The 27,492-nt window shown below is 42.0% G+C and overlaps 1 protein-coding gene across 2 annotated transcripts in view; it reads right to left on the reverse strand.

Moving 5' to 3' along the window:
- Positions 1 to 27,492, reverse strand: part of GPC3 (glypican 3) — a 402,731-nt gene that overhangs the window by 90,119 nt on the left and 285,120 nt on the right. For both annotated transcript variants that reach the window (XM_070606588.1, XM_070606589.1), the window contains one exon: positions 8,557 to 8,677. In XM_070606588.1, the coding sequence (XP_070462689.1) occupies positions 8,557 to 8,677 (121 nt within the window). The remainder of the gene's footprint in view (positions 1 to 8,556; positions 8,678 to 27,492) is intronic.

The raw sequence follows: 27,492 nt of genomic DNA on the forward strand, positions 1-27,492 counted from the left end.
TGGGCTTTCCAGTAGTAACATCACTTCCAATAGGAATAATGTCTCCACCGAGCCATTCACACTCTCTCATTTAGTCCCCATTTTAACCAACAGTTTATTTTAGGAGGTGGCTGTTGGGGACTGGAAGGCATTCTGTGACTGCCTTGTGTATTGTAGATACTAGTACATTCATTGAATGAACACTCAGATGAATAAATGGCTCATATGGGATTAAACTTTTAATGTTAGCTTCAAGGGCACCCTGAGATTTGTATTTTATTTTATTGTTTTAGCAGTTGGAACCCTTTGTTTAAGTGAAATCTTACTTAGAAGATTGATCTGTAAAGCATATATTTAAAATGTGGCTGCTCTGGTTAAAACAGGAATGGGGGACTCAGAACAACCCCCATAGCACCTCTCCCACATCTCTACTCCCTGGGGAACACAATCTGAATACACTGCTTAAACAGCTGAGCTAACTGGCATATAACTCCGTTAACTAATATGGTGCTAATTTTGCCATTCTGGAAGGAGGGAGAAGGCACTGAACAAATTATTATAGGGTGCCCAGGAAGGTGGAGAAGTTGAGATCCAGAGCATGAGTGAAAAGATGACTGATCCTGAATGTGGACAGGAGCCCAAGTCAGACTCTCTGAGGAGGTATAAGGCCATGAACAACCGGTCCTGCTGATTCTGCTTGCTTTTGGTTCAGTGATCTCATCAGAGACCACCCCCGACCCACGTGCAATTGCTCAGTGGGTTTAATGAGGCAGTGGGCAGTGAGGTGTACTTGTTATGACCAAACACTAGTTAACATCCATAGGAAGAGATAAATAATTAGCAAGTTCCTGCCTAATGTTGTACCACTTTTTGTTCCAAAGATGAACTGCTGAAGGATGGGCTTCTGCTCTGATTGGGAGCACTGCATAAGAAAATGTGCCGGCACGTTTGCAAGCATGTTTCATATTACACAAGAGCCCTTGGAAGCAGAGCAATGGCACTACAGAATATCGATCTGTTCATTTCTCAGTCCCAGCTTTGTCGTTTACTGGCAATATGACTTTGGGCAAGTCATTTCCCTCTCTTGGCTTTCATTTCTTCATCTGTAACATCAGAGGGTTGGACCCTATGACCTAAAAGCCCCTGCTAACCATAACTCTGCACTTCTGTAACTCTGTCCTTTAGCACAGAAACTGGGCAATATTGAAGGTGAAAAGTGTCTTAAATTGAATCTAAATTCAGAAATAAATTGAGGGGAGCAAAGGTTGAGTTCTTTGAATGAACTAATCAATAAAATATTGTATATACTGAGCATCTACTTTGTATATGATACTACGTTACGTGCTATAGGAAACAGAGAATTATACACAGGATCCCAGACTTAAGGAGCTGACAGTCCAGAGGCAAGGTACATGTTCACAAATATATCTAGTGAAAAGTTATCTCTGAATTTCTTGAATAGTATTTGAACATACATATTCCAATATACTGCCCATAATCAAGGTTTATGGGAGTATTGAACAACCATCTGTAATGGTTTATTTAAAAAATGTTGTACTTGGGGGCCGGCCCAGCGGCGCAGCAGTTAAGTTCACATGTTCCACTTTGGTGGTCCAGGGTTTGCTGGTTCGGATCCTGGGTGCAGACCTACACACCACTTGTCAAGCCATGCTGTGGTAGGCCTCCCACATATAAAATAGAGGAAGATGGGTACGGATGTTAACTCAGGGCCAATCTTCCTCAGCAAAAAAAAAAAAAGAAAGAAAGAAAGAAAGAAAGAGGAGGATTGGCAGCAGATGTTAGCTCAGGGCTAATCTTCCACAAAAAAAAAAGTTGTATTTGGCCAGTAGATAAATGTAAACAGAATATGAGACCTCATGGATTTCACAGATATTTTGGAAATGTATTTCTAACTTTGTAAACCTGGTAGCCTTCATAGTTTGATAGAATTCCCTTTTCATATGTAGAATTTGTCTTTCTATAGCTAACACTTCCATGACCTCTAACTGAAAAAAAAACTTACAAAAGAGTACAATACTGCAATGAAAAAAGTAATGTATTTCCCTTCATGGCTAAATCAAGATTACCACAAAACTGCTACCAACAACATTTTGGCTCACCACTCCTGACTCATCTTCCATTTTTGGCTAATTTAATACGCAAGGACTAAAATACACGACCCAGTTTAAGTACCTTTAATCCCGTATGTTCTAAATATAGCAAATAGTTCATTTTCAAGAAATTAATATGAAATGCTTCGGAATTCTTCTTGGTGCAGTGTTATTAAACTGTACATAGTCATTAAGATATTAAAAACACATGCTCCCCAAAGCCACCAGACATTGTAATTATTTTTCAGGCTATTAAGCAAAATGACAGAAGATTTTTTAATGATAAATGTGTTTTGGAATGCATCAGCTAAATCCCTTTTACTTCATGAAATAATGTTTAGCTCCACAGAGTCTAGGTCTGGTATTTAAAGAGCAACTCACATTGCCCTTTTGTAACTCAGAAGTCATTCATTGGCTCTTGTTAACATGCCATTGTAGATACACTGTCTTTCACACACTGCACATTCTGGCTCTATACGGAAATGGCAATTGCTAGAGCTCTGCCATGCTCCTTGTATGTGAAGAAGTGTGACAGACACTGGAACCTAATTCCATTTGGAAAGGCCTTCTTTAAAAATTTGACTCTCAAAACGTTTCTCCTTTTATCTAGAATTTTTAGATCAATGTTGGATTTTCTAGTAACCATTGGACTAGGCCAGTGTTTTATGATTCTCACTGTTTTCATTGTGAGAAGACTATGAAAAAAGTTACTTGGAGTGTTTTCTATCATGCCTGAGATTCAGTTAAAGATTTAAAAAGAAATCACATGCTAAGGAACGTCCTGGGTACTTCTCTGACACTTAACAACTTTACTAATTAACTTATTAAAAATTTTAACTTTCTATTTCAAAAGTTAGTGTCTTTTCATGATACCAGAGTAGTCTACCAGGCATCTTAAAAGTACTTCTCAGGTGTTCATGGAGGGGGATAGAAATGGAGACATCCCACTGTCTACTCTACATTTTAAAATTTTCTTTGACCGTTTAACACCATGTTATGAATTAGAGATAGCTAATGGAAAGTTTGTCTGCTATCTATAACTCAAACCCATGTCACAAAGTGCCTCAGTTTCCACACCATGCAGTGTGGTGGTTAGTTTTCTAAGAATCGTCTCAGTTGAGATTTGGTAAGCAACATGCTTATTCTTTCTTTGCTGCTGATTTTAGAGCTTCAGATCATAGAAATGACTATATTAGGGATTTGGAAATTGTTAGACGAATTAAGGAGTTTCTGCTACTTGTCCTTCTGCACATCTTTTATACGTGGATCTTGCCAACCATAGCCAGGTGTGCCATGTCTTTAAAGAAACAAAAGGAAAGAGCACAGAGACTGAAATCAGTAGCCCTGGATTCTCCCTCTAGTTCTATCACTTGCTATATGCAGGTCATTTAGCTTTCTAGTGCCCACAGTTTCTCCATCTGATAATTGTAGGTAACAATGCCTGCTTCTCAGAGCCATTGTGAAGATCAACTTATCTAATGTACATGAAAGAGCTTTACAAACTGAATTGTACTCTCCAAAACACGGCAAAATTCTTATCCACATGGAATCACGTGACTAACGTGATCCAAAGATAGGTCACCTCTCTGGCCCTGGGAGGGAAATTTAGGGGTGATGAATGCAAAAGTGTTTTTATAGTTTAATGTTTTCATAGCCTAATGAGAACAAGGCAGTAGAACAGAAGACTTGGGTGGGGGGAAGGGCAAGTTTAAGTTCCATCTGCCCAGGCTGGAAGACTGGTGGGAAGGGACCAAGCTCTGAAAAGATGAGAGGTTACAAAGTAGAAAGGGGTGACCTGGGAACAGGGTGTTTTAAAAAGAGTGGCAGAGCAGAGAATAAAGTCGCAAGACTTGTTCACAAGAGGGTGTTGGGTTAAAGCCTGACCTTGAGCCACAAATCACAGAATCACACGGCTGGAAGGAATCTTAAGAGGCCATCTTGTTCACTCCCCCACCATTCAGCAGGACATTTCAACCATCCCAAACAGATGAGACTTTATCCAACTTTGAATGAAAAGCTCTGACACCAAATGGGCAGGTATTGACTGCTCTGGCTTCAACTGTTTACAACAGGCAGGAAAACAATTTCTGGAATTTCATTTGAACCTGAACTGAAACTGGAAAAACACAATAAACGGCTAGATTTTCCTTACGAACAATAACTTCTATAGCTGTTTAGGGACTGCTAAATTAGCACTAACTACATAGCTACTCTTAAAGAGAGAGAAAATGTTACCAACAAAACTGGGTTAGAGACAGATGGCCCACAGTATCATATGGGGAAGAATGCATTATGATCATTCTTGGTATTTGTGGGGTCTTCTCTCCATGCAGGAGCCTTGGAGCAGAACACTAGCAAAAACAAAACTTTTTTTAAAAAAGCAATATGGCCTAGCAAATTCCAGGACTGACATTGAGGACTTGAGTTCAATTCCTCTCCTAACACAAGACAATAAATCCTCACACAAATTAGAAACTGAGAAGGAAATAAAAAGGTCCTCATTTCCAATCGTGGGAATGTTACACATGAACTCTGGTTGGGAGGGAGGAGGGGAGGACATTCCACACCTGCAGGCCTTCCCAGGAAAGGGACCTGGGCCTGACCCTGAACTTATCCCCTCAAGGTTACACCATGGGACTGTCAATATGGAAATAACGTTACTTTATTTCCTTAGTGAGTATATTATTTCCAGTGCTATCAACAGCAACCATAACCTGAAAGGAGGCAGCTGAGAATTTCCATGGAAGAAAGCGAAGAGTTATTTTGGGATATGCTCATACATGGCCTAGCTACAGTCCATCTAGATGGACACACATGGACATTCATGCACAGACAGAGAAAAGCATCTCTGCATCTATAGACGTGTATGTTGGGAGCATCCTACTGTAGTTTAATAGATGCAGCACAAAGCAAGGGACTTAGGAAAATAACATTACACTCCTGGCTTCACTACTTACTCACATGTGAACTTGGGCAAGTTAACTTGATTCTATCTCCCCATCACTAAAACTTTAGGTTAATTTAGTCAGGCATTCAGTGAATCCAGATGTTTGGCAGTGTATAGGAAACAACATCTGGATGATTGATCAAATTTTCAACTGAAATCACTGGATGTTTTGGCAGTATGCCCACACAGCCTTTAAATGGCTTTCTGCCTCAGTTTCCCTAGCTATACAAAAGGGACAAACAGGGGCTGGCCCGGTGGCATAGTGATTAAGTTCGTGCACTCTGCTTCAGTGGTCTGGGGTTCCCAGGTTTGGACCTAGCACCGCTCGTCAAGTGACGCTGTGGTGGCATCCCACATAAAACAGAGGAAGTTGGCACAGATGTTAGCTCAGGGCCAATCTTCCTCACACACACACAAAAAGGAACAAAGGATATTTATCATTTATATCCCAGTGGGCAGTGAGGATGAAATAATGTGCAAGAGTAACAATGAGTTCTTGAATGATTTTGTGATAGTGTTGTATCTTATACAATTCCAGGTTGGATATTTTTTCCAATATAAGCAGTTAGACTTTTAGGACACCAAATCACTTTGAAATCTGGTTACATGCTATATAAATACGACACATTATCATTATCATCATCAAGATCAGCACCATCATAACATTCTTCTTCATGACTTCTCTAAAGTGTCTCACTTTCAGATTGAATCACAGCCAAAAAATGAATTTTATTGAAGGGCTGAAAAAATGTGCTTTGGCCATTTAAAGCAGCACAGATGAGAAAAAACATCAATGTGGGTGTTTGGAGCCCAACCAATTTTAACAGCTCAACTTAAACAGGTAAAACTGGTCTATCAATGAGAATTAATTGGTTGCTCAATGGTATTTGCAAGGGAACCAAAAATGTTCACACATACATCCATGGTAGAGGTAAGACAAAGGAATTTTAATGGTGACCTTTTCGACTCTGGTAATATACACTTTCCTACCTATGAAGTGGTTTCAGCTTTTGTGGCTGGACGTTTGAGGAAAGGAAAAGAAGGAAACGATGTGGGAAAGAACAGAAAAGATGAATCAAGGGATCTGCAACCACACAGAATTGGGGGAGCAGAATTGGACCGGCTCCCTTTCAAATTCAAGTCCTGCCTACAGAGAAAATCCTATGAGATAGATATAATCATCTTAACTGCTACTTATTATCTGTCATGTATGCAATTATATATGTGTATATATATAAAATATATATAATATACAAAATATCTATCTAATTATATATAAATTTTATATAATGGGGATATATATAAAATTTCTAGCCCTCACAATAACTTTGTGAAGGAGGTTTTGGTGTCTCCATATACTACAGATGAGAGAACCAAAGCTCAGAAAGGTTGAATGATTTGCCCGAGATTACATATCTAGTAAGATCCACAGCTGAGTTCAGATTCATCTGGATCCAAAGGTCATATTCTTTCCACTATACCACTGGGTCTCTCATAGTATTAATATCAAACACCCAAAGTCTTTGCTAAAAGGGTTTGCTATAAATATTTTTAGTGTCTGTTGGGTCATGTTGAAGCCCACGTCTGATGCATCCCTTTTTCCAGGGTGGGGCTCCATCCACAGGTCTTTGTATGATCTTTCTGATGACTGCCACTGCCTTGTTTGTCTTCACCTACTCATTGTTTACCACAGATCTCAACACTGGCCCCTCTCTGGAATCCTTCTCGCGCTAGTCTAGTCCATCTTAGGCCTAAGCAAACTACCCAGAACTGATAAGCAACATAATTCTTCTGGTTCTTCACCATAGGCTGCCTTTTATTTTTATTTAAGCACTTTCTATGCTTGTGCTTCCCCCCTGAAAGAAGCTGTGAAAATAGAGGATTAGGCTTCTTTTGAATCCTCAAACTCCCTGGCATCTGGCTGAGCACATAGTAGGTATTCCTTAAGGTCTGTTGATCAAAGAGAACGGTCGACACTATTCCTCATTTGGGATTAGGGGTACAGTGATGGACCCTGAGATTTTAGCCTCACCAGTGCGGGGCTCTAACCAGTTGAGTGGAGCCACCCAAACACAATTGGTCTGAGATAATTCGGAAATAATTCAGAGGACAAATCCTGCCATTGTCCCCAGGTGAAGCATACCATGTCCTCAGTTCAGTTGTAAGTGGTTTACATTGTGCTCTGAACCTGTCAGACATGTGTTTTGAAATTATCATACTACATCTAACCAGGCTTTCTAGAATTTAGCAAAGTTGTGAGCTCAAAGAAAGAAGGATCTGTTATGCAAATACTGCCATTATCATGTGCTCAGCAGCAGTAACAACTATTCACTAAGTGCTCACTGAGTACAGAGCAGTTTATCAGGCACTGGAGGAGTCACACTCAAGCATGTTGGAAATACTTTCACAATGCCATTGGCAGTGCAGTATACCGCTATGAGAAAGCCCTTCCAGACATTTCCTAAGAACCACAAAAATTTCACTACTAAACTTCATATTAAAAAACAAAATCATGCCATTGTCTTCATACAGAAACCTCTGTCCTTGCAGAAGGATTTTAGTTTCATTAAGTTCTTCCTAGGCTACAAATAGAAGTCAGTGGTGCCAGGACCCTCCCATCCATGGATCATGGGGAAGGAACACTGTCACTCTGGTATATGGTGGAATTTTTGGCGACATTTTTTAAATTGTGGCCACAAAGCAATCACAAGCAGATGGTACAACTAACTTCTATTTGTGTCTTAGTTACTAAACTTCTTATGAGAGGAAAAACTCTATGTACAGGTCAAGGGAATCTGTGGGTGTCTCTGAGCATGGCAGTGAGTCAGAAGCTGGCAAGGGCTCAGTGAAGCTGGTCCTCTCGTATCTTGCTGGTGGCAGTGAAAGATGATACATCCCCATTGGAAAGCAATTTGGAAACATGCATTAAAGTGCTCATATCCTTTAACTAATAACTCCAGTATTTTAAGAAAATGATCTAAGATAAGGAGAAAGAACCATGCATGAAGAGGTAGCTTTATTTCTGATGGTAAAAAATTTGAAGCAATCTGAACGTCCAGCAAAAGCAGGCGGATTAATTATAATGAATACTTAAAGGAATCTATGTGGCACAAAAAATGACTTGTGGTAACATGGAAAAGTGTTTCCAATATAGTGTCAATTTTAAGAACTATAAATCACTTGTTTACTTCCAATTATGTAAAAAGTCTGTGTGAGTGTGATTTTCTGAACAAATATTAGAAAAGAACATGTAAAAATGAAAACAGTCGGGATAGAGTAGGGGGATTGTGAGTATTTTCCCCTCTATTTTCCAAGCATTCTCTTATATTACAATACTATTTTTATAATTTAGAAGTGGGGTCAAAAACAAGGGGCAGAAGTCCTTTGTAGCAGAGAGAATCTTCGAAGAAAATGAACAATGACTGCCTCTCCAAAAGGCCAAGAATACAGTTGGAACAGTGGACACTGTCCATCCCTCATTTCCTCGCCATTTGCATTTTTGTTGGATGTACCACATACCTGGTTAATGTGCTTCAGTTTGTCAATAATTTGACTGACCACTGGCTCAGGGCCCTTCATTTTCAGCTCATGGAGGTTGAACTGATTTTTCATTCCATTCCTTGCTGCCTTTTGGCTGTACCTGGAAAGGTGAAGGTAAAGAAAAGGTTTGTCACAAGAGAGTCTCAAGCAAAGTGAAAGCTGGCTGTGTTCGGCACCAACGGTCAAGCTGACCAAAAGCTATCTTCAGTCTTTTAAACCACGGGATGACCCCAGGGTGTGAAAGTAAACCACTCCAGATAGAGTCTATTTGCTGTATAGAACATTCATTCAATAGTCAACAAACTTAATTCAACATCCTTTTTTTCTAGGTGTTGAGGATACAACAATGAACAGGACAGACACAGTCTCTGCCCTTATTGTGCTCTCAGTGTAGTGTGGAGTCCAGAAGAGTAAAGGCCAACGGCAACACAGAGCAGTAAGAGCTATGCTGAGGGAGGTCCCGGTTCTTGGCCAGGGAAGCACATAGAAAGGACCTTAACTCTTGAGTGTGCTTTCCACTCATCTGAGGGAGAAAGACTCTTGCATGTTCTTTACCTCTTCCTATTCCTCCACTTCCTTCTCCCACCATTTCCTGCAGGCCTTGGAGCGGGGTTTTTTTCAGGGGGCTTTCCTAAGCCATGTGCAGACTAAATTTGTCCCCACTTTCTACACGTTTTTCCCTCAATTACAATAGGGTAGTCGGGTTATGGGAAAATTGGTATTTCTTTTATTCATATTTTTGATTACAAAAATAATAATGCTCATTGTAAATAATTCAAATGGTACAGAAATAAAACATGAAGTAAAAGTTCTCCCATTGTCCTATCCTTCTGAGAGAGACCATGGTTAAGTTTGAGATATATTCTTCTAGGGGTTTTCACTTGCATATACTAACACGGACTTTTAACGAAAATTGGAATCATACTAGTCATACTGCTTTGCAACTTTTTATCACTTAATATATATCTTGGACATATTTACATGTCAGAACATAAATATCTGCCTTGTTCTTATTCCTCTTTATAGCTATATCATAATTCACTTATCCAATTCCTTACTGATGAACAATTGAGTTATTTCTAATATTTTGTTAATATAAACAATGCTGCAAAGAACACCCTTGTATGCCAATCTTTGCGTATTTGCATGAATAGCAATAAAGGATAACTTCCTAGAATTTAATCAATTTATATGTCTAGTCCTAAATTATGACATGCATTGAATAATTAACACTACTGTATTTTTCACAGTGCTTTACAAAGCTGTTGCATATCACTCAGCTTATTGGAGCTTCTCAACCACACTGTGAGGTGGATAGGGCAGACTTCATTCTCTCTCTTTTTTTTTTAGATTGGCACCTGAGCTAACATCTATTGCCAATCTTCTTTTTTTCCCCTTCTTCTTCTCCCCAAAGCCCCTCAGTACATAGTTGCATATTCTAGTTATAGGTCCTTCTGGTTGTGCTATGTGGGACACCACCTCATCAGGGCCTGATGAGCAGTGCCATGTCCGCACGCGGGATCCGAACCAGTGAAAACCTGGGCCACCCAAGCGGAGCGTGCAAACAACCACTCAGCCATGGGGCTGGCCCCATTATCTCGTTGTTACTGGAAATTTTATAACTTCAGAAGATACTGATCCAACTGTTAGGCGTTTCCTTCCATGATATAATGTATCTGCCAATGTTAAGGACAAGCTTTGAAAAACATGAATGTTAGCAGAGGAAATCAGGAAATCTAGTTCTGACTTTCAAAATTAAAAGTCATCCTTTGAACAGGCAAATATTTTGCAGGAAAGTTGAAGAGAACATTTGATTGCATTTCTTCCAAAACAGCAGCCTAACATATTCAGCTTATTTAACTCTAAAAGTTAGTGAATACACAGATCACCAACCATCAAATACCAATTGCCTTTGGGGCTGTATTAAAGAAATGTAAAGCAACATTCTTTATTGGTACATCTGCTGAGACTCAGCTCACTCCTAGCCTCCTCTTTCACGTTCGCATAATGCCGTCTGTTTAAATACCACCTCCCTTCTGATGATTCCATCAACTCCATCTTCTCCTTCTTTACACCTAGTGACGCCTGAAGCAGAGACCCTATTCACAGACAAAGACTAAAGTTCATTATAAATCTTCTGAAATGAACTTCAGGAATGTGTCCCTAGAGACATTTCCTTGGACTTGTTGATATCAAAGCTTGCCGGCCATTTTTATGCCCACTCCTACAAAACAAACGTCTTCCTGAAGTTTATTATCCTCATTGGAACAGTGTAAAGACATCTGCCAACTTAGTGATTTTGCCCTATACGCCCTCTTCCAAATCATTTATAAATATTAAGTCAAATTAGTCCCACAGCTGATTCCTTGTGGTTCTACTTTTTTGCCATTCCCAAAAGTGCCCCTGTAGCTGTGTTTTTTTGTTTCTTACCTCCAAGCCATGGATAAAGAGCCAGGACTAAACACTGCTCCCCAATCCCATGGTGACTCAATTTTTTAAAAACAGCTTTGGGTTTAAAAGCTTGCCAGACTTTTTGAACGTCGAAATAGCATCCACTGTTCCGCTCTATCCATGTGCTATTTAAATCCTCAAAGGACTCTAGTAAATTAAGCATGGTTTCTGGTTACAGAAGTGTTGGGAAGAGCTGGCCTGTGGCTTAGACCAAAAACTTGCCTTTATTTCATTTATTCTGCAAAGCAATAACCAAAAGTACTGATCTAATTGATGCCCATAGCTGCTAAAATTTAGTGGCATTATTTAAAAAATCTGTGTTCTTGCACTATCCTTTCAGGCGTCTCAATATCTCTCCCTCGATCTCCAATCTCTTTTCTGTTTCTCACCTCTCCATCCTTTTCTCCTTAGCCAGACAAAATATAGAATCGAATCTTAAAAGCGACGAGTGCTATAATAGAATACTATGCAGATGTTAAAAGAACAAAGTAGATCTCTATGTGCTGATATGGAACCAAATCCAAGATACACTGTAACAGATACAGGTAATGGTTAAGAATGTACAGTATGATTCCATTTGGGGTAAAAATGGGTCTGCATGTGTCTTAGTCTCATACACTTTATACATGTTCCAATATATGCCGAAAATTTTTAGAAAATGATAATAGCAGTTACTTCCTGTGAGTAAGGGAAGATGCCAGGGAAGTGTTACTTTTTTCTTTTATGTCCTTCCATATCTTTCAGATTTGTAATCTTTATAATAATTTAATTTTTAATGAGTGAAATTTAAATAGTAGGTTTTCTTAAGGCAGAAGAGAAAACAAAAATGAAAAGAAAAGAAAAATTAAAAACAGGGCTAACTCACATAGATATCTCAGGGCCTTTGTGAAATCCCGTTGTTAGTAAGAGTTATGTTGGCCATCACTAGTGGTCTGGCTTAAAGGCGGAATGCATATTTGGGCCAATATATACAATGTCACCCTGGAATTCCTTCAAACCTCAGATGGTTATCATCAGGTCACAAACTCTACTTTGTTAGGTTAAACACAGCCTGTATGTTTTCTACTCTCCAGTGAGGTAACTCCAACCCGCCTGTTTCAAAAGGACAGTATATCAGTGAGGATGTGACTATGAACGTACATTATTTTGTGTACCTTCTCCCAAAATGGAGGCAAAAAATTACTCAAGTTCTCACTCTCCTTCCCTGTAGATGCCTGAAGTCCTCTCCTGATGGGAATGGAGGGCCTCTGTGAAGCACTCTGATTCATCCTGACCTGCTGCCCTGGCATCTAAAGGTATTGCGGGGACCGCCCTGAGTTGCTCGTGCTCCTTTCATGTACATTCCATTTGCCAGCCCAGATAGTCTGTGAGGTCTTGGAAGGCAGAAGCTTGGTTAGTTCTCTTTTCTGTCACCCCAAGTGCCTCGTGGTACTTAGAATAATAATAGCTGCCAGTATTGAGTGCTTTCTCTGTGCCAGATACTATTCCAAGCACTGAGGAAAAGGCAAACATGCACTATCTCACTTAATCCTCCTAACAACCTTATGAGATAGATACTATTATTATCAGCCCTTTTTTGCAGATGAGGAAACTGAGGCACAGAGAAGTGAAGTCACTTGCCCACAGTCACACAGCTAATCAATAATCACACGGCCCAGTCACACAGCTGAAGACTGAACCTTGTGAGTCCATCGCCAGCTGCTTCTGTTCTTAACCACTGTGCTACTAACGCTTCCTTAGAAATAATCCATGCTGAGTAAATAGCGGACATTTCCTCACCACACCGCTGCATTGCAGGAGACAATTCACAAGCTGCTTGTAATAGTCTACGAGGCTCACAACCGTGCCTGCAGCGACAGCTCTTTGCCTACTCAGCAGATTCCTAGGTTTGCCCTTTAAAAGTCCTTTGGGAGAGCCCTGTGTATGGAGTTTTTTCTCCCAAACAGAGATCTGACAGTATCGCTATTCAGTGAAATAGTTGCATTCTTGGGAGATAAGGTGTAGAAGTTAGAGAAATAAATAATCCACCACCACAACCACCACCAGGCCACTAGACAAACACCAAAGGCAATCTGAAATCTCTAAGGACAATAGGAAAATGAGTGCAGGAGAATGTTGTGCTCGATGCCCGGGGAATCTTATGCAATATGCATTCTCCGAGCTTCAAGCTCAGAGGGACTCGGTTAGGGGTGTCTCCATAGCTTTGCATTAATTGATTAATTCAGCATTTCATTTCCACTCTCTCCCTCTGTGCCAGTGGTGTACATGGTTCATGACAAGCTTTGAATGAGGAGGAGCCATCACAGCCACAGTTCTGCTCATCTACACACTGCCCAGAGTGTCAGGAATGGGGACACTGCTGGCCACAGGGGATTTAATGATGAGTTACCTACTTAGTAACACTCATCTCTAATTAGATTAATTGTCCTTTCTCAGGAAAACTGCTTCTTTCCTGAAACTTTGCCATGGTTCTGGTAATGAATACTGGCGAGAGCAGGAGGAAAAAGAGATAAGTTCCCACCTCCCAAATCTAAAGTTTTCTTAACTGGACATGTTACATGTGATGTTAGAAGCGTCACATTTATGCATTACACATGGTGTCCAGCTTGGTATCTGTTTAGCACAAAAACGAGTGCCATAATATGAAGAAATAACACTGAGAAAACCCTATTTATGAAGTGAAAAGGGGGACATACTTCTGTTCAGGTAATTGGTCAGGGATCAGGGAGGAGAAGGAGGGGAGAAAAAACCTGTGCAAAAGCCATAAAGAGAAAAGGAACCTAATTAAACAGGACATCTGGGCATGTTTGTCTTGGGACAGTTGAAGCAAAGAGAGCACTTGTAGAAGAGCAATAGAGTCAAACAAGCGTAAAATGGGCGATCTTTTCTTCCCATCTCTGGGCTGGCTAGGGCAGCCAGGGTGCAGGGGAAGGAAATCAACGAATCCAAATATCGAACATTCAAAATGGAAGCACTCTTAAGCGATCATCTCATCCAATCCACTCATTGTGTAGAGGAAGAAACTGACACCCAGAGAGGGACTTTTCTAACAGCACAAGTTGTTAGTATCACAACTCCCACATTTCGAAGAAATTTCTTTTTTTAAAAAGTTCCTTAAAACCACATTGCTGATTTTGAACACTATTACTACTGATTTAAGAGAGGGAAGCTGTTAGAAAACTCACTTTCCTTCTTTCCCCTGGCATTAGAATGGTGGCAAGAGTTTGAGAGCAAGTCTTAGAAGGACTAACTTCCCCCTCCCCCCAAATATTTGATTTCACAAAAGTTTAATTTGCTGCCCGGTTATAGATGGCTGCAAATGAGTTATAGATCTCACATTCTCAGAGCGCCATCTTATGGAAAGACTGCAGTATTGCAGATAGCCCCCAACCCCAAATGAGTGATGTATCAGACCGTTTCCTTGGAAAGGACTCCGGCCACAATAATCACTGTGGAAAACTGGGATAATTTAAAGAGTATAAATAGCTTTAAGAACAAACGAGAACACAGAGTAGAAAAACCAGCTTATAAAGAGGCCCAAGAAAATGTTCTTTTTTCTGTCCACAATGCAGTCTTAACTTACATAAATGAACAGAAAAATAAAGCAAAGGTGAAAATAGCTGAGTTCTGTAAACATGCTTAATAAAGATAGCAACAAGTTGTTTCTTATTTATTTATGCCCATATTCAAAGAAAAGTGTTTTTCATAGTTGTCGGCATAGCAGTACCACTTCAGAGCAAATTTCAGCCAAGAGGGTGTTAAAAACGGATATGTCCACCACACTCCAAGCACCTCTGTTCTCAAACAATAGCCTTTTAGAAATTGCATATAGATTTCAACAGAAAGGAAGCAAAAGCTAGAGAAGAAACCAGGGAGGTGTAAACCCATTTATGTCTTCTTAGTGGACAATAGCTATATAATGGAATAACTGTATTAGATTCTGCTTTTAGCCTAGTTTCAAACCTCACTGTGAGGAGGGACTAAAAGATTGGTCTTGGAATATAATCAAGAAGTCATTTAAACCTAGAGAAGCGAAGAATATTTTCCAGATGGCGAGGATAGCATGAGAAGTTGATACCACCCGCCATAGGGAGAAGAGGCTGTGGCTGTGGGGAGCAGCCCCCCGCCCAGAAAGGGAGGGAAGGGGGAGAGACAACACGGGAAATGGGATCACCTGAATGTTTGTTCAAAGAAGCAAACTGCCGAGGAGCCTGGAGGTAAGGAGAGGGAAAAGTAAACAAGGAAGCAACAGTGATTTTTGTGGGAACTGCAGAATAGGCAGAGCCTGATGTGTGGGAATGCTGGCCAGAACTGCCTTCTGGGCTTTGAGCCCCTACCATGGGCAGCCGGGACACTAAGCCAGGGCCGCGGGCCTCGTGAAGGGTTCTCTGAGGAGTGTCCTTGAGGGGAACATACCAATGAGGAGAGGACTCTGACCCACTTTAACTCTTAGAAAAACAGAAAAAAAGATGCAATTCAAAAGCTCAATAATTGGGGGTAGAGATGTAACAAGAGCATGGTGTGAGATGGGCATTTATTTTCCAGTCACTCTGAACTCATTTACCAAGTCCTTCTAGCCCAGAGAACTGGTCCAGAAAACCAGATTTTTTTTTTTGTCCCACTGGAATTAAACCAAAAGGAAATGATCTTTACCTGTTTTTAAGTTAGTCTTTTTTAAGTTAGATTTTAACTCACAAAAATATCAGAGTTGGAAAGGATCCTCAAAACATTTAATCCAATGCCCTCCTCTTACAGATGGGTAAGCTGGGGCCCAGAGACACCAAGCAGCAGGCGTTCAAATGAGTATTGGCCTCGCTGCTGGTGGGACGTGAGTGGAGCTGTAATTCACCCCAAAGAGAAGAGCCAAGAAGAAGGGGCCAAAGAACTGATCACATTCCTCAACAACACATGAAAGCATTGCGTGAAAGTAGCTGATATTCAAAATAACGATCAATAATTATTTTTAAGAGGTGAAATTCAGTTTGGCATACGCAACTTACTCAGACTGCGAGTACAAAAACGTTTAGAAAGGCTGAGCCGCATGGTAGAAAGAGCACTGGCCTTAGAGTCAAGACATAAGTTCAAAAGCTGGTTTGGGGTGGGCGAGGGGGAATTGGAGGAAGGTGGTCAAAAGGTACAAACTTCCAGTGATAAGATAAATAAGCACTGGGGATGTAACGTCCCACATGACGACTATAGTTATGACTGCTGTATGATCTATAGGAAAGCTGTTAAGAGACTAGATCCAAAGAGTTCTCATCACAAGGAGAAATGTTCTTTTCTTTTTATTGTGTCTATACGAGATGATGGATGTTAACTAACCCTATTGTGGTAATCACTTCACAATATATGTAAAGGAAACCATCATGCTGTACACTTTAAACTTATTATACATAGTGATGTATGTCAATTATTTCTCAATAAAACTGGAAAAAAAAAACCCTGGTTCCACCACTTACCATTTGCCTTTTGACAGGTTATTAAACCCTGCTGAGCTTGAGTTTCCTGGTCTGTAAAATGGGGATAATGCCACCTGCATTGTTTTGAGGTTAGTTGATATAATGAATGCTAGTAAATTGACATAACATAGGCAATGCGCTTAGAACAATGCCCAGTACATCTATGTGAAAGCACCAAACACAGCGCCTGACATGCAGGAGGTGTTCAGTACATGTTATTTGAAATGGATTTCTTGAGAGAGGATGAATAAACCTTACAATGAATAGTTAGGGCAAGCTTCAAATCCCCTCACCCCCACACTGAGAGAATTTAAGAAACAGAGGAGTCTCAGTTGTCTAAGTATGTTCTAACTAAAGGACGGGTTGAAATGGGTGGGAATGGTTTAGGATTCGGGAAAATGAACAAGGCCAAAAGCACCGGAGCTTTCTTTGGTATTATGATTGAGCAATGACGTGTGAGTAGCTAGCACTGAGCATGTAGGCCTGGCTGAAAGGAACTCTTCAGTAGAGAAGTTTTCTCAGAGCTTCCAGGAGACAGGGCATCTGAGGGGAAACTTAGCAGACAAGACTTCAAATGGTTCAAAATTAATTAGAGTCCATTGAAGAACAAATCATTCACCTGTGGCCCAGGGCAGACAGCCAAGCTCCCCAAGTGACCAACTTTCGGTGTCAGAAGCCTGTTCCACTCTCTCCTACCCCCACATTTCATATTCCTCCTCTCTGCGACGGAAAATATTCTGCTTCCACTTTGCTTAACTGTCACAAGTAACGAATTAGAAGGCTCTTGAAAACACCCACACGCTTTTCCAAATCTCTCTCTTCAGAACACTGCTTTGTTTGTCTTGGGTCCCCACGGGGTCCACGACAAACTGCCATTCTTCAAAGCAGGATCTTCAACACGAAGAATAGGACCCTCAAAGTCCACTACAATCACACTTCACTGAGAGAGGCAAGTCTGAGTCAGGGAAAGTTTGACTTGTGGATTTTTTTCTGCTGTTGCATTTCAAGTGTATGTAGCCACACAAAGGAAAGCCTCCTAAATATTGCTTCGGTTGTCCCACTGGACCTTATTTAATGAACCGCGAAAGATCATGAGTGAAGGACAAACTTTTCACACGAATGGGTACTTCTGAAATACTTTAAAAGAAAGTTCAACATGCCTGCCACTGTTTTGCTGTCAGCTCCTCTTGTCTTAGCCACAGTCACTTGTGGGTCTCAAACCTTCAATGTGCAGGATTAGGCCTAACCAGATCCTGAACCAATGGTGACAAAGGCAGGAAGGTGATAACTTAGCTGACTGGCTGTTAGGCCCCAGGTCTTGCTGCTCGAAGCCAGTATTTCATGTTTTTGGAGTGAACTCCAGATGTTCAGGCACGACTTCCTCTTGCCAGCTGTATTTCCCTGGGCTGTACAACCTGAACTTGGTCCTGGTTTCCGTGTTTGTATTTGTTTCTTGGTCCTCTGCTTTACTCAGCGCCTGGCACATGGTAGGTAGTCAAACATGCCTGTTGAACTGAACTGAGACTGAAGACCAAACCCAAAGCTCAGCTTATATGGTGGAGACTCTGATCTCCTCTGCGCTACTCTTGTCAGCCTCTTCCCCTTGGGGCCTTCCCTTGAATGTGCAGTCATTGACTGAGTACCTGCTTTATACTGGACTTTTGTCTGGGCCCTGCCAGGAAAACCTGCCACTGCGTCCCACCCACTAGATTGGACCACTTTGAAAACCAATGCCTACCTAGAGAATGACAGTTCCTTCTCTATGCCCCAATGAATGTCATTATTCAGGTGGTGGGTCACTTCCACTTCGGCCAGCCAGGCAGGTGAGTTCCCACAGCCCAAGCACCACTCCTTCCAGCCTCTGTCCCATCCCCTTGGACCAATCACTGGGCTCCCACATTGAGCCCATCCAAGATACACACCTGCTAGTAAAATCAGTTGGCATGACTAACCCTTTTCTTTTCTTTTTTTTTTAAAGATTTTATTTTTTCCTTTTTCTCCCCAAAGCCCCTCGGTACATAGTTGTATATTCTTCGTTCTGGGTCCTCCTAGTTGTGGCGTGTGGGATGCCGCCTCAGCATGGCTTGATGAGCAGTGCCATGTCCACGCCCAGGATTCGAACCAAAGAAACACTGGGCCGCCTGCAGTGGAGCATGTGAACCTACCCACTCGGCCACGGGGCCAGCCCCACTAACCCTTTTCTAATAGTGAAAACCTTGCCCACTTCTGGGTCTGATTTAATGAGATTTTACTATTGTGAAAACAAATCTTCTGACATCCTTATTATATTTACTATGGTCAAGGCAATAACTTTGAGAGAGTTTCAAATCTGATGGTGAAGTTTCTAGGTTCTCAGTTCCTTTGGCTCAGAGAAAGGATTTGCTGTCTTCTGTCAGTAACAGAATGCAAATGCTGTCTACTCAACACTTACCTATTATGCATCTACATAACCCTGTTCTTAGCCACAGAACCCTGGGAGTTGGAGGTCCTGAATTTTCCAATGTTCTGGCCCACTGTTTCCAGTTTGGACTTCATGGACAAGATCCTGGTTTTGGCTTTGGCAAATCTGGTCCTCAGAAAGTGAAATCTTCAAGTAGTGACTGTGTTGGATTCTCCTGCAAACCCGTGATTGAGAGGGTACAGCTCTGCTTCGTCATGGCCCACCCACAGACACATCATCCTACGTCACGACAGTCAGAGCACTGGCATGGAGTGCTGTTGTGGCTGATGCGAGGGAGAGGGCACTAGCAAGAATGAGATGACTCAGTGTCAGACTTGCCCAAGAACACTGAAAGGTCTTGTCTGCAGCAAGCAGAACTGCTACTTCTGCTGTCTTCTCTTAAAATCACTCCCAGAGCCCCAGAATCCAGGCTGCAGGCAGAGCCCTGAGGTAGCAGAAGGAAACGCACTCAGCAAATCTGCCTGATGGAAGACAGCGGTAAAGGTGGGCATGGGCAGAGGAGCTGGAACAGAGCCACTAGCATAGGGGAAAGAGCCTACTACTGCCAGTGTCAGACTATCAGAATAGCTCCGACCTCAGCAGACCCAAACCTGGCACCGCCACTCTCTAGTTGCCAGCAATAAAATAAAACTAAAGAACAACGGAGGGAAGGAAAGGTGAACTGAAGTGTAAACCACCCCGCCTCCAACTGCCCCAGTAGCTGCAGGTGCCTTCAGCTCCTGCCTCTTTGCACCTGCTCTCCTGCCGGAACAAGCAGCCTATTGTGTGAGGCTGTGCGCATGGAGGTGCTAAGCAAACAAGAAATGACTCTCTTGATCATAAAGTAGATGGGATTCCAGGAAAACTTTACTAAGCCAAATAAAAGTGATTGTAAAGCACTTGGTAAAATATAAACGGCTACATAAATACTTAATAAAAGCTCACAGCAATGCACACAAGGACAACTAGGTCAAAACTCACCCTAGCTGTCTAGCCCAGAGGGTCTCAGAAAGAGTGAAAATTGCCTCCCTAATTCTGGGTTTCTCAGCCACTTTGTATTCCTCAGCTCTTACGTGCCCTTCAGCCTTTGGCACTTCTCTAGATGTATCCCTCCCGTCACTGATATATCTCTGTGGTTAGAGGGCTTCTAATTTTCATTCTGGGTGGTTGTGTCAAATATTATTTGGAGCAACAGACATTGAATTCCGTTTCTTTTGCTCAGAAGCCCCATTGGGGTTATGCGGTGCTATGGGGGAGACATTTTCTTTAAGGTTTAATTATGTGAATTTCACCCCAAACTCTCCAATATTAGAAACTGAGAACAACTCTGACAACATCTCCAACAGCCAACCTACCTGCTCGCCTGTAGCCCCAAAGATACCCGGGGGACTCAAATGACGAGCTCACTGCTGTCCTAAAGAGAATGAGTATACCTGGGGCTCCTTTCGAATCACTTTCACTTTGATCTCTTTGGGAAGCCACCAGGGAAAGAACTGGACATTCAAAGTCATCAAGGTGGCTTTATGGCATTCCTCCTCCTTTCAGACTCCCCCCTCTCAAAAATCTTTGTCATACGTTCTCATAGCCTGTTGAGCTGGAAAGAGTTTTAGAGGTCATTTTGCCCAATTCCTTCATTCTATAAAGAAAAGAAAGAAAAAGCTGAAGGGCAGTGACTTGCCCAAGGTCACACAACCAGTTCATGGTAGAGCTAGGGCCCAGGCTGGACTCCCAGCCTAGGGCTAAAGGGATTTCTTTTTTGCACAGGCTCCAAAGCTCCACAGCAGATACACAGGCAATGGCTTTATTATAGGAGCCGTGTGTGCAAAGGACACTTAATGGAGGGCTAGCTTCAGAGGCAGGTGAAGGTCATCAGCTTTCTCCCAGGGGATGCCACGGTACAGCCCTCAGAGGATCTCAGAACAGAGAAGCCTGGTAAGAGGCAGGAAAGATACAGCTATTTCAGTGGACCTGGACCAGGGAGAGACCAAGGAAAGGACAGGATTTAGCAGCACATGCCAGGGAAAAGGCAGAAAGAACACCCATTCCAGGTCTGCGGGACTAGAGAGGAAAGCAAGCTTAGGTCAGGATTTCCATCAAGAACAAGAAGAAGGTAGGACAGCTTTGAACCCATGAAGCCAGGTATTTGGCAGGCCGGGCAGAGTAGTGGGTAAGAGGGCATAGACTGCCTGAGTGTGGATCCCATCTCCCTTACCAGTGCTGTAACTTTTGGTAAGTTACTGAACCTCCTCAGTAAAATAGGGGTAATAATAACGTCCAGCTCAAAGGCTTTTGTGAGGATTAACTTACGTAATGCATACAAAGTGCCTAGCACACAGCCTGGCCCATGGTAAGCACCAGAGAAACGTTAGCTGTTATTATCATTAACCACCTCTACCGTTCCAGTCCTACTTTCTGAGGTTTCACTGCATCCTGAGACAAGATTTGGGAAGCAAAGGAAAGAAAGAAGTGATCAGAATGTTTGGGGGACAGATAGTAAAAGAAGTTAAAAAGTGAAGGCAGAAAAACTAACAGCTCTCCTTCCCGCCTCCAATGTGAACACCATACAACTGCACCTTTTCCCCATATTTAGTAGCTGCTAGTGACACAGGCGCCAGTAGGTGACCTACCCTTCCAGTTTGCCTGGAACTGAGGGGTTTCCCAGGACTTGGGACTCTCTCTGCCCAAACTTGGGCAAACTGGAACAAGTAGGGGCCAGAGGGTGTTTGTTGTTTGGGCTTATTATTTGCTATAACCATAGCACAGAGCACTGCTTCTAGATGCCATACACTGGGGCTGAAAAGCTGCATTATCCAGAAGCCATGTAGAGGGATTTTTAATGGAACTTTCTTCATGTCTATGACGGGAAAAAAGAATTTCTTAAATAAATGGGCTTCACCAGGGAAATGCTAGCCAATTTGAGGATGATGGTCTTTAGCAGGACATTCACACAGCAATAGCCTCATTATCAATGATTCTTATTTGTCTGCTTCGATTCTCTGACGCAAGCTGTCTTTCTCCAAGTTCTATTCCCAGTATAGCTGTGATATGTGTTTGATAGTAATAAAATTGCATTTATTTAAAATGCTCTGTCATTCAGACTTTTCATTAATTTAAACTGTTGCTACCAACCCCTCAAAGTATTTCCTTATCCAGGGCCAAATGGTTTATTCAGCATCATGGACTGACTTGTTTAAAAATAGAATTCGTGGGGATAAGTGGATTTGTTGTTGTTAGTGCTGTCGAGTGGATTCTGACTCCTAGCGACCCTGTGGACAGCAGAGTGGAACCCTGCCCGGTCTTTCTGCACCATCCTCTCACCTTTGGCGCTATATCAGACAATGCTCTGCTGCTCCTCACAGGGTTTTATGGCCAATTTTTTCAGAAGTGGGTGGCCAGGTCCTTCTTCCTAGTCTGTCTTAGTCTGGAAGCTCCGCTGAAACCTGTCCACCATGGGTGACCCTGCTGGTATTTGAAATACCAGTGGCAGAGCTTTCAGCATCACAGCAACATACAGCCGCATAGTATGACAACCGACAGACAGTGGTGTGGTTCCTTGACTGGAAAACAACCTGGGCCATGGCAGTGAGAGCGCCAAACCTTAACCACTAGACCAGCAGGGCAGGAGGCCCTAGGTGGATTTGCTTAAGGAAAAAACATTAAAAAGTAATATTTCTTGAAAGATTCATAGAGAGAGATACTCAGGAAGCTGTTAAAGGGTGTGTGTAAAGAGAGCCCAGTAATGCTGTGTTAATTAGCCACTATATAGTTCCATTTATTTAGGCTAGAACTTCCCTCCACATCTGATCTACTTTTCTACATTAACACCTAATAAATGGAGAGTGCTTTATAATTTTCAAAGATATTTAATATGTATTTTCTTTTTGGAGGCTCACAACAACCCTGTAAGGTAGGCTGGGGAGACATTAATTTTACCATTTCACAAAAGGAGAAAACAAAACACAACGAGTTTAAGTAATCTGCCCAAAGGCACACAGATATGCCATGGGGAAGCTAGATCTGGTACTCAGGTTTGTTATCAACAAGCAGGTTCATCAGTTCATCCACTGAATTCAATAAACACACATGGAGAGTCTACTCTATGGCAGGTGCAACTAAGCAATGAAGATATATAGATAGAAGATATGGCATTTGTCTTGAGGGAGCTAGTGGAAGATGAGAGACTGACATGTAAAAACTCCCAATATAGGGCAACCGGAGCTATGCTAGAGGGACACTTCATGCTGAGGGGTCCTTAACCCAGACCGGGGCATGGCACAGGAGGATTCAGGCTCCTCAGAGGAGATGCCATTGAGTTAAGGATAAGTTGGGGTAAGCCAGCCCTACGGTTCTTTTTCTGGCCCCTTCTAGGATAGTCCTTAGTCCTCTCTAATAGTATTTGGAGATTAGCTTTTCAGCCTGAGTTCTTGTGTAGCACAGCCCTCCACACGTCCCTCCAACCCAAAGCTGGTGTACCCCGACCTTGGGTGAGGACAGCTTACTCTGGCTCCTGTTAAACAGAGACTTATCCCAGCTCTGGGCCTGACGCTGTGCCCAGGAGCAAGAAGGGGGACAAAGTGGGCAAACAAGTGGCTCTAACAGGGTAGTTTAAGATCCATCTGACATATAGATCACCAAAATATGAGGGGACAAAAAGGAGGAAGCTCTTGTGACACTGGAGCTACAATTTAAAAGAAATTTTCCTTCATGGGGAAATGAAACTTCATTACAAGGGTGACAAACCCAAGGATCAAAGCCATACTCACGTAAAAGAATAAAATTCATGGCTTGAGAAATTGGGAAATCATGACTGCTTTTAATGATCCCTCTCTTTTTCCACAAAGGCTAACCCAAGGGTGACAGAAAGGACTTTAGAGCGTTGAGCAACTAGATTTGACCCGCAACTAGACCCATCCCAGTTTCTAATGTAAGTAATTTAGGAAGATCACCTGGGTCAATCACTATTAACAAGTCCTAGGAGGAATTTTTGAAAGTGTCTTTGCTATAAAACAAGATATTGAAGGTAGCAAGGCCAGTCCAGTACATACCTTTAGATGCAAATAACTCATTTGATCCACAGTGGGCATAAATGTTCACCATTTGCACCAACCAGGACAAAGGTTGGGGATTTTGATGTTTTTGCAGAAGGGAGAGGAAATAAGATAAAAATGAGAACGAATGGGTAAAGCTGTCTCCCTGAAGAATTAAGAAATGGATCATCGAAGGCAGCTAAAATCAGGCCTACCGCCGTCTGTCTTCCAGTAAAGAACTGCAAGGCTGTTTTTACAGGCTCATTTTATTGAATAACAGCAATAATAGCTACCATTTCTGGAGGGCCTACTGTGCTCCAGGCACTACATTCTGCATTTCACAATCTCTCTGAATTCTCTCAAAAATCTGTTAAGGTAGAAATTATTAACTCCATTGCACAAATGGGGAAACCAGGGCTCAGAAAAGAGACAGACTAATATGTACTGGAGCAGAAATCCAAACCCAGGCTTGCTGACCCCAAGTTATGTGCTGGAACACTCTGGTCTGCTGCTTTTTATGATTGCTATGTAATGTTGGAAGCTGCCTCTGCGTGCCTTTTGTTAACCCCCAACTGTTTGGCTTTACGTCTATCAGTAAAGAATCATCGGAGAAAATCAAACAATATTTTGCACTTGCTTCAGTATAGGAGGCAAGGGCAAAGAACTGGAGAGCTGAGTTTCTTTTAAAGGAGTCACCAAAAGCTCATACCCTGGGGGAAGAACTAGGGCCAGCCGGTAGTAAAGAAGTGGCACCTGCTAACCATTTCCTGTGGCCTGCAAGGGAGAAAAACCACCACAACCACAACAGTGACAACAACAAGGGAGCCAGCAGGGTCTAAGAGTAGGGCTACCGGCAGGAGGCTCCCAAGAAAGAGGCTCCCCTAACAGACCTCTCCGTGTCCTTCAAACTCTAAGTCTCAAGAGTCCGTTTTCTTTAATGCTCACTGACCAGCTACCAGAAATAACCCTTCTGGGTCGGAGTAATTGGATGAAAATGTTTCGGGTGGGTTACTGTTTATGGAGGCCAGAGGCATTCTGTTGACTGACCATCCGTCTTATCAGGAGCTAGCAGCCTTGGTTGCAATGAATTCTCCACCTACCTTACATGGTCTCTCAGGGGTGAATAGAAAGATTGACAGATTTCAAATTCATAAATATCTACTAAAATGTATACAGCCCAAACCGTGTTGTGTCCATCAATGATTCTGACATTATTGAAAACATTTCTGGAACTCCTCTTTGGAAACCCCATTTAAAGTCCATTTAAGTGTTACAAGAAATAAACAGCCCAGTTATTTCATCCTCTCAGCCCAAATGGACCCTAAATGGTATGACCCTGCTTGAATAGCTACCCCATGCAATAGTTTGGTTCCAAAAGACATAGATATTTCAAAACAATCCAGTTCACCTTTATAGGAGAATAGCCTACACCTCTTCCCCCTTGCTCTGAACCTCTGCATGGCCTGCTCCATCACACTCTAATGATGTGATAACATCAACAACAGCTATCAGTGACTCAGTGCCTATGTGCCAGAACACATCTTCACAACAACACTGTAGAATAGGTATCATTAGCCCCACCTTACAAATAGGGTAACAGAATTTGATGTTACATGACCTGCCCAAAGCACACAGTTAACGTCTGAACCAGGATTAAAATCCCCCTCTGTATCATTCCAAAGACTGCACTCTTCCCAATATGCACCAATTGCCTGGCTCATGTTTCCTAACTCAGGGTCTTCTCACTATAACCCTCAGCCTGCACTGCAGATGACCAACTGGCTGAGAACCAACAACTTGCAGACTGCAGGGACTGGCCATAGGCCCTCAAGGCTTTTCCCAAAGAACATGTAGCAAAATGTCTTGGGGACTGGCAGCGTCAGTGAAATCAGTCTATGATCTCCCAAAGTGCCTGCTTTGAAGGAGGGAAATATTTAAAGGGCATAGCAGCTATAGTACGTTAAATTAATAATTCCTTAAAAGCAGTTATATAGTCTTTCACGGGCCCATCTCCTAAGCCTTCTGGGCTAACAGGAGAGCTCTATAGCGCAGTGACAGTAAGAGGACTTGGGCCTTACCTCACCATCAGAATCACATTTCAAAGAGGAAATTAGGAGGTGATATTTATTTGTTGAGGGTATGGATATGCTGGGACCTGCCTTGGAGGCCCCCAAATGCTCTCCACATAGTGAAATGATCCAGCTGAGCTCAGGAGGAGCTGGTATAGTGCTAATAGGACACAATGTGCTTACAGGAATAACCCATCCAACCTTCAACAGGTGGTTATAGATATCAACGTTGAGCCATGAAAGTGTCTTCTCTTGCTACTTAAGACATGACAGCAGACAAGTACAGCCCATCCTGAATGTGGCACACCGTATTAAGCTGTCAGCCAGCAGGAGAAGCTGGGTTTTTCTCACTCGATTCTGAAGGTAGAGCTATTGTATGCGACACCATAACTTTAAGGGATAAATGTCACAGTATTGCCATAGAGTAGGTCCTGAAAAATAGCTGTCACTAAAGACTACTTCTGAGATATACGTATGATAAAAAATATGCCAATTTAAGTCCTTGGAGGGATTATTATATGGGAGTACACCCCAAACTTACCTATCTTACCTTACCAGGATGGTAAACAATCTTTAGCTGCAATAAATATTTCATGCTACACCAAATAAGGTCATTTTCTACATTATTCATTTTTCCTTCAAAGCTTTTCCACAAACAATCTTGACCTACTTAAAGTAAAGTAGAATATGTAAACTGCCATTACTAGCAAGCAGCATTATACTTCAGTACCTTCATTCTAGGGCACACACTCAGGCTAACAGAGCAGTTCCCCAAGTCAAGAAAAATCAAGTATCATGTTTCTGCTTCCAGGAAAACTAAAGCAGAAATGAAATTCAAAACTGTCTGAGGGGGACCATGAACTGTGGAGATAGTGATAAAACAAATACTCTCTCCCTCCTACTGGCTGTTCATAAACAGAGCTTCCCGCAGGATAGGGGGCAAAGGAAGAACTCGTCACAAGAAGAAAGACCTGGGATGTTGGAGACTGTACCTTAGTTTGTAACCCTCAAACCATCATGAGAGGGGCTACTAAGAAGAGCTACTGAGCCTTGGCTTCAGCATGATTTCAGTCTGGATTGTGCCCAAACAAACTCGGAATCAAATGACTTTAGGACCTGACTCAACACCATTGAATATTATTTCCATTATCCATTGTTTACTTTCTGTCCTATGTCCTCTTCCTCTTGGCTCTCTATTTTATCTTATATATTTGCATCCCCATTTGTGATTTCATTGGCTATCCCATATTTAAAGTTGTATGTACACTGTCGTGAGCCCTTTGGAGAAAAGCCACCACATAAATCTGAATAAACAGGCAAACAAACAAAACCCAAATACCAAATAGTGAACAACTTATTTTAGCATAAGAGCATGGGAGCTATATATAGCAACTGCTGCATAGCACATGTCTGTTCTGATGAGACTGGAGTGAGCTGTGCATGTGCATATATGTGTCTGAATATGTATA

Source organism: Equus przewalskii, chromosome X (genome assembly GCF_037783145.1).
Source record: "Equus przewalskii isolate Varuska chromosome X, EquPr2, whole genome shotgun sequence".
Lineage (NCBI taxonomy): Eukaryota > Metazoa > Chordata > Mammalia > Perissodactyla > Equidae > Equus > Equus przewalskii.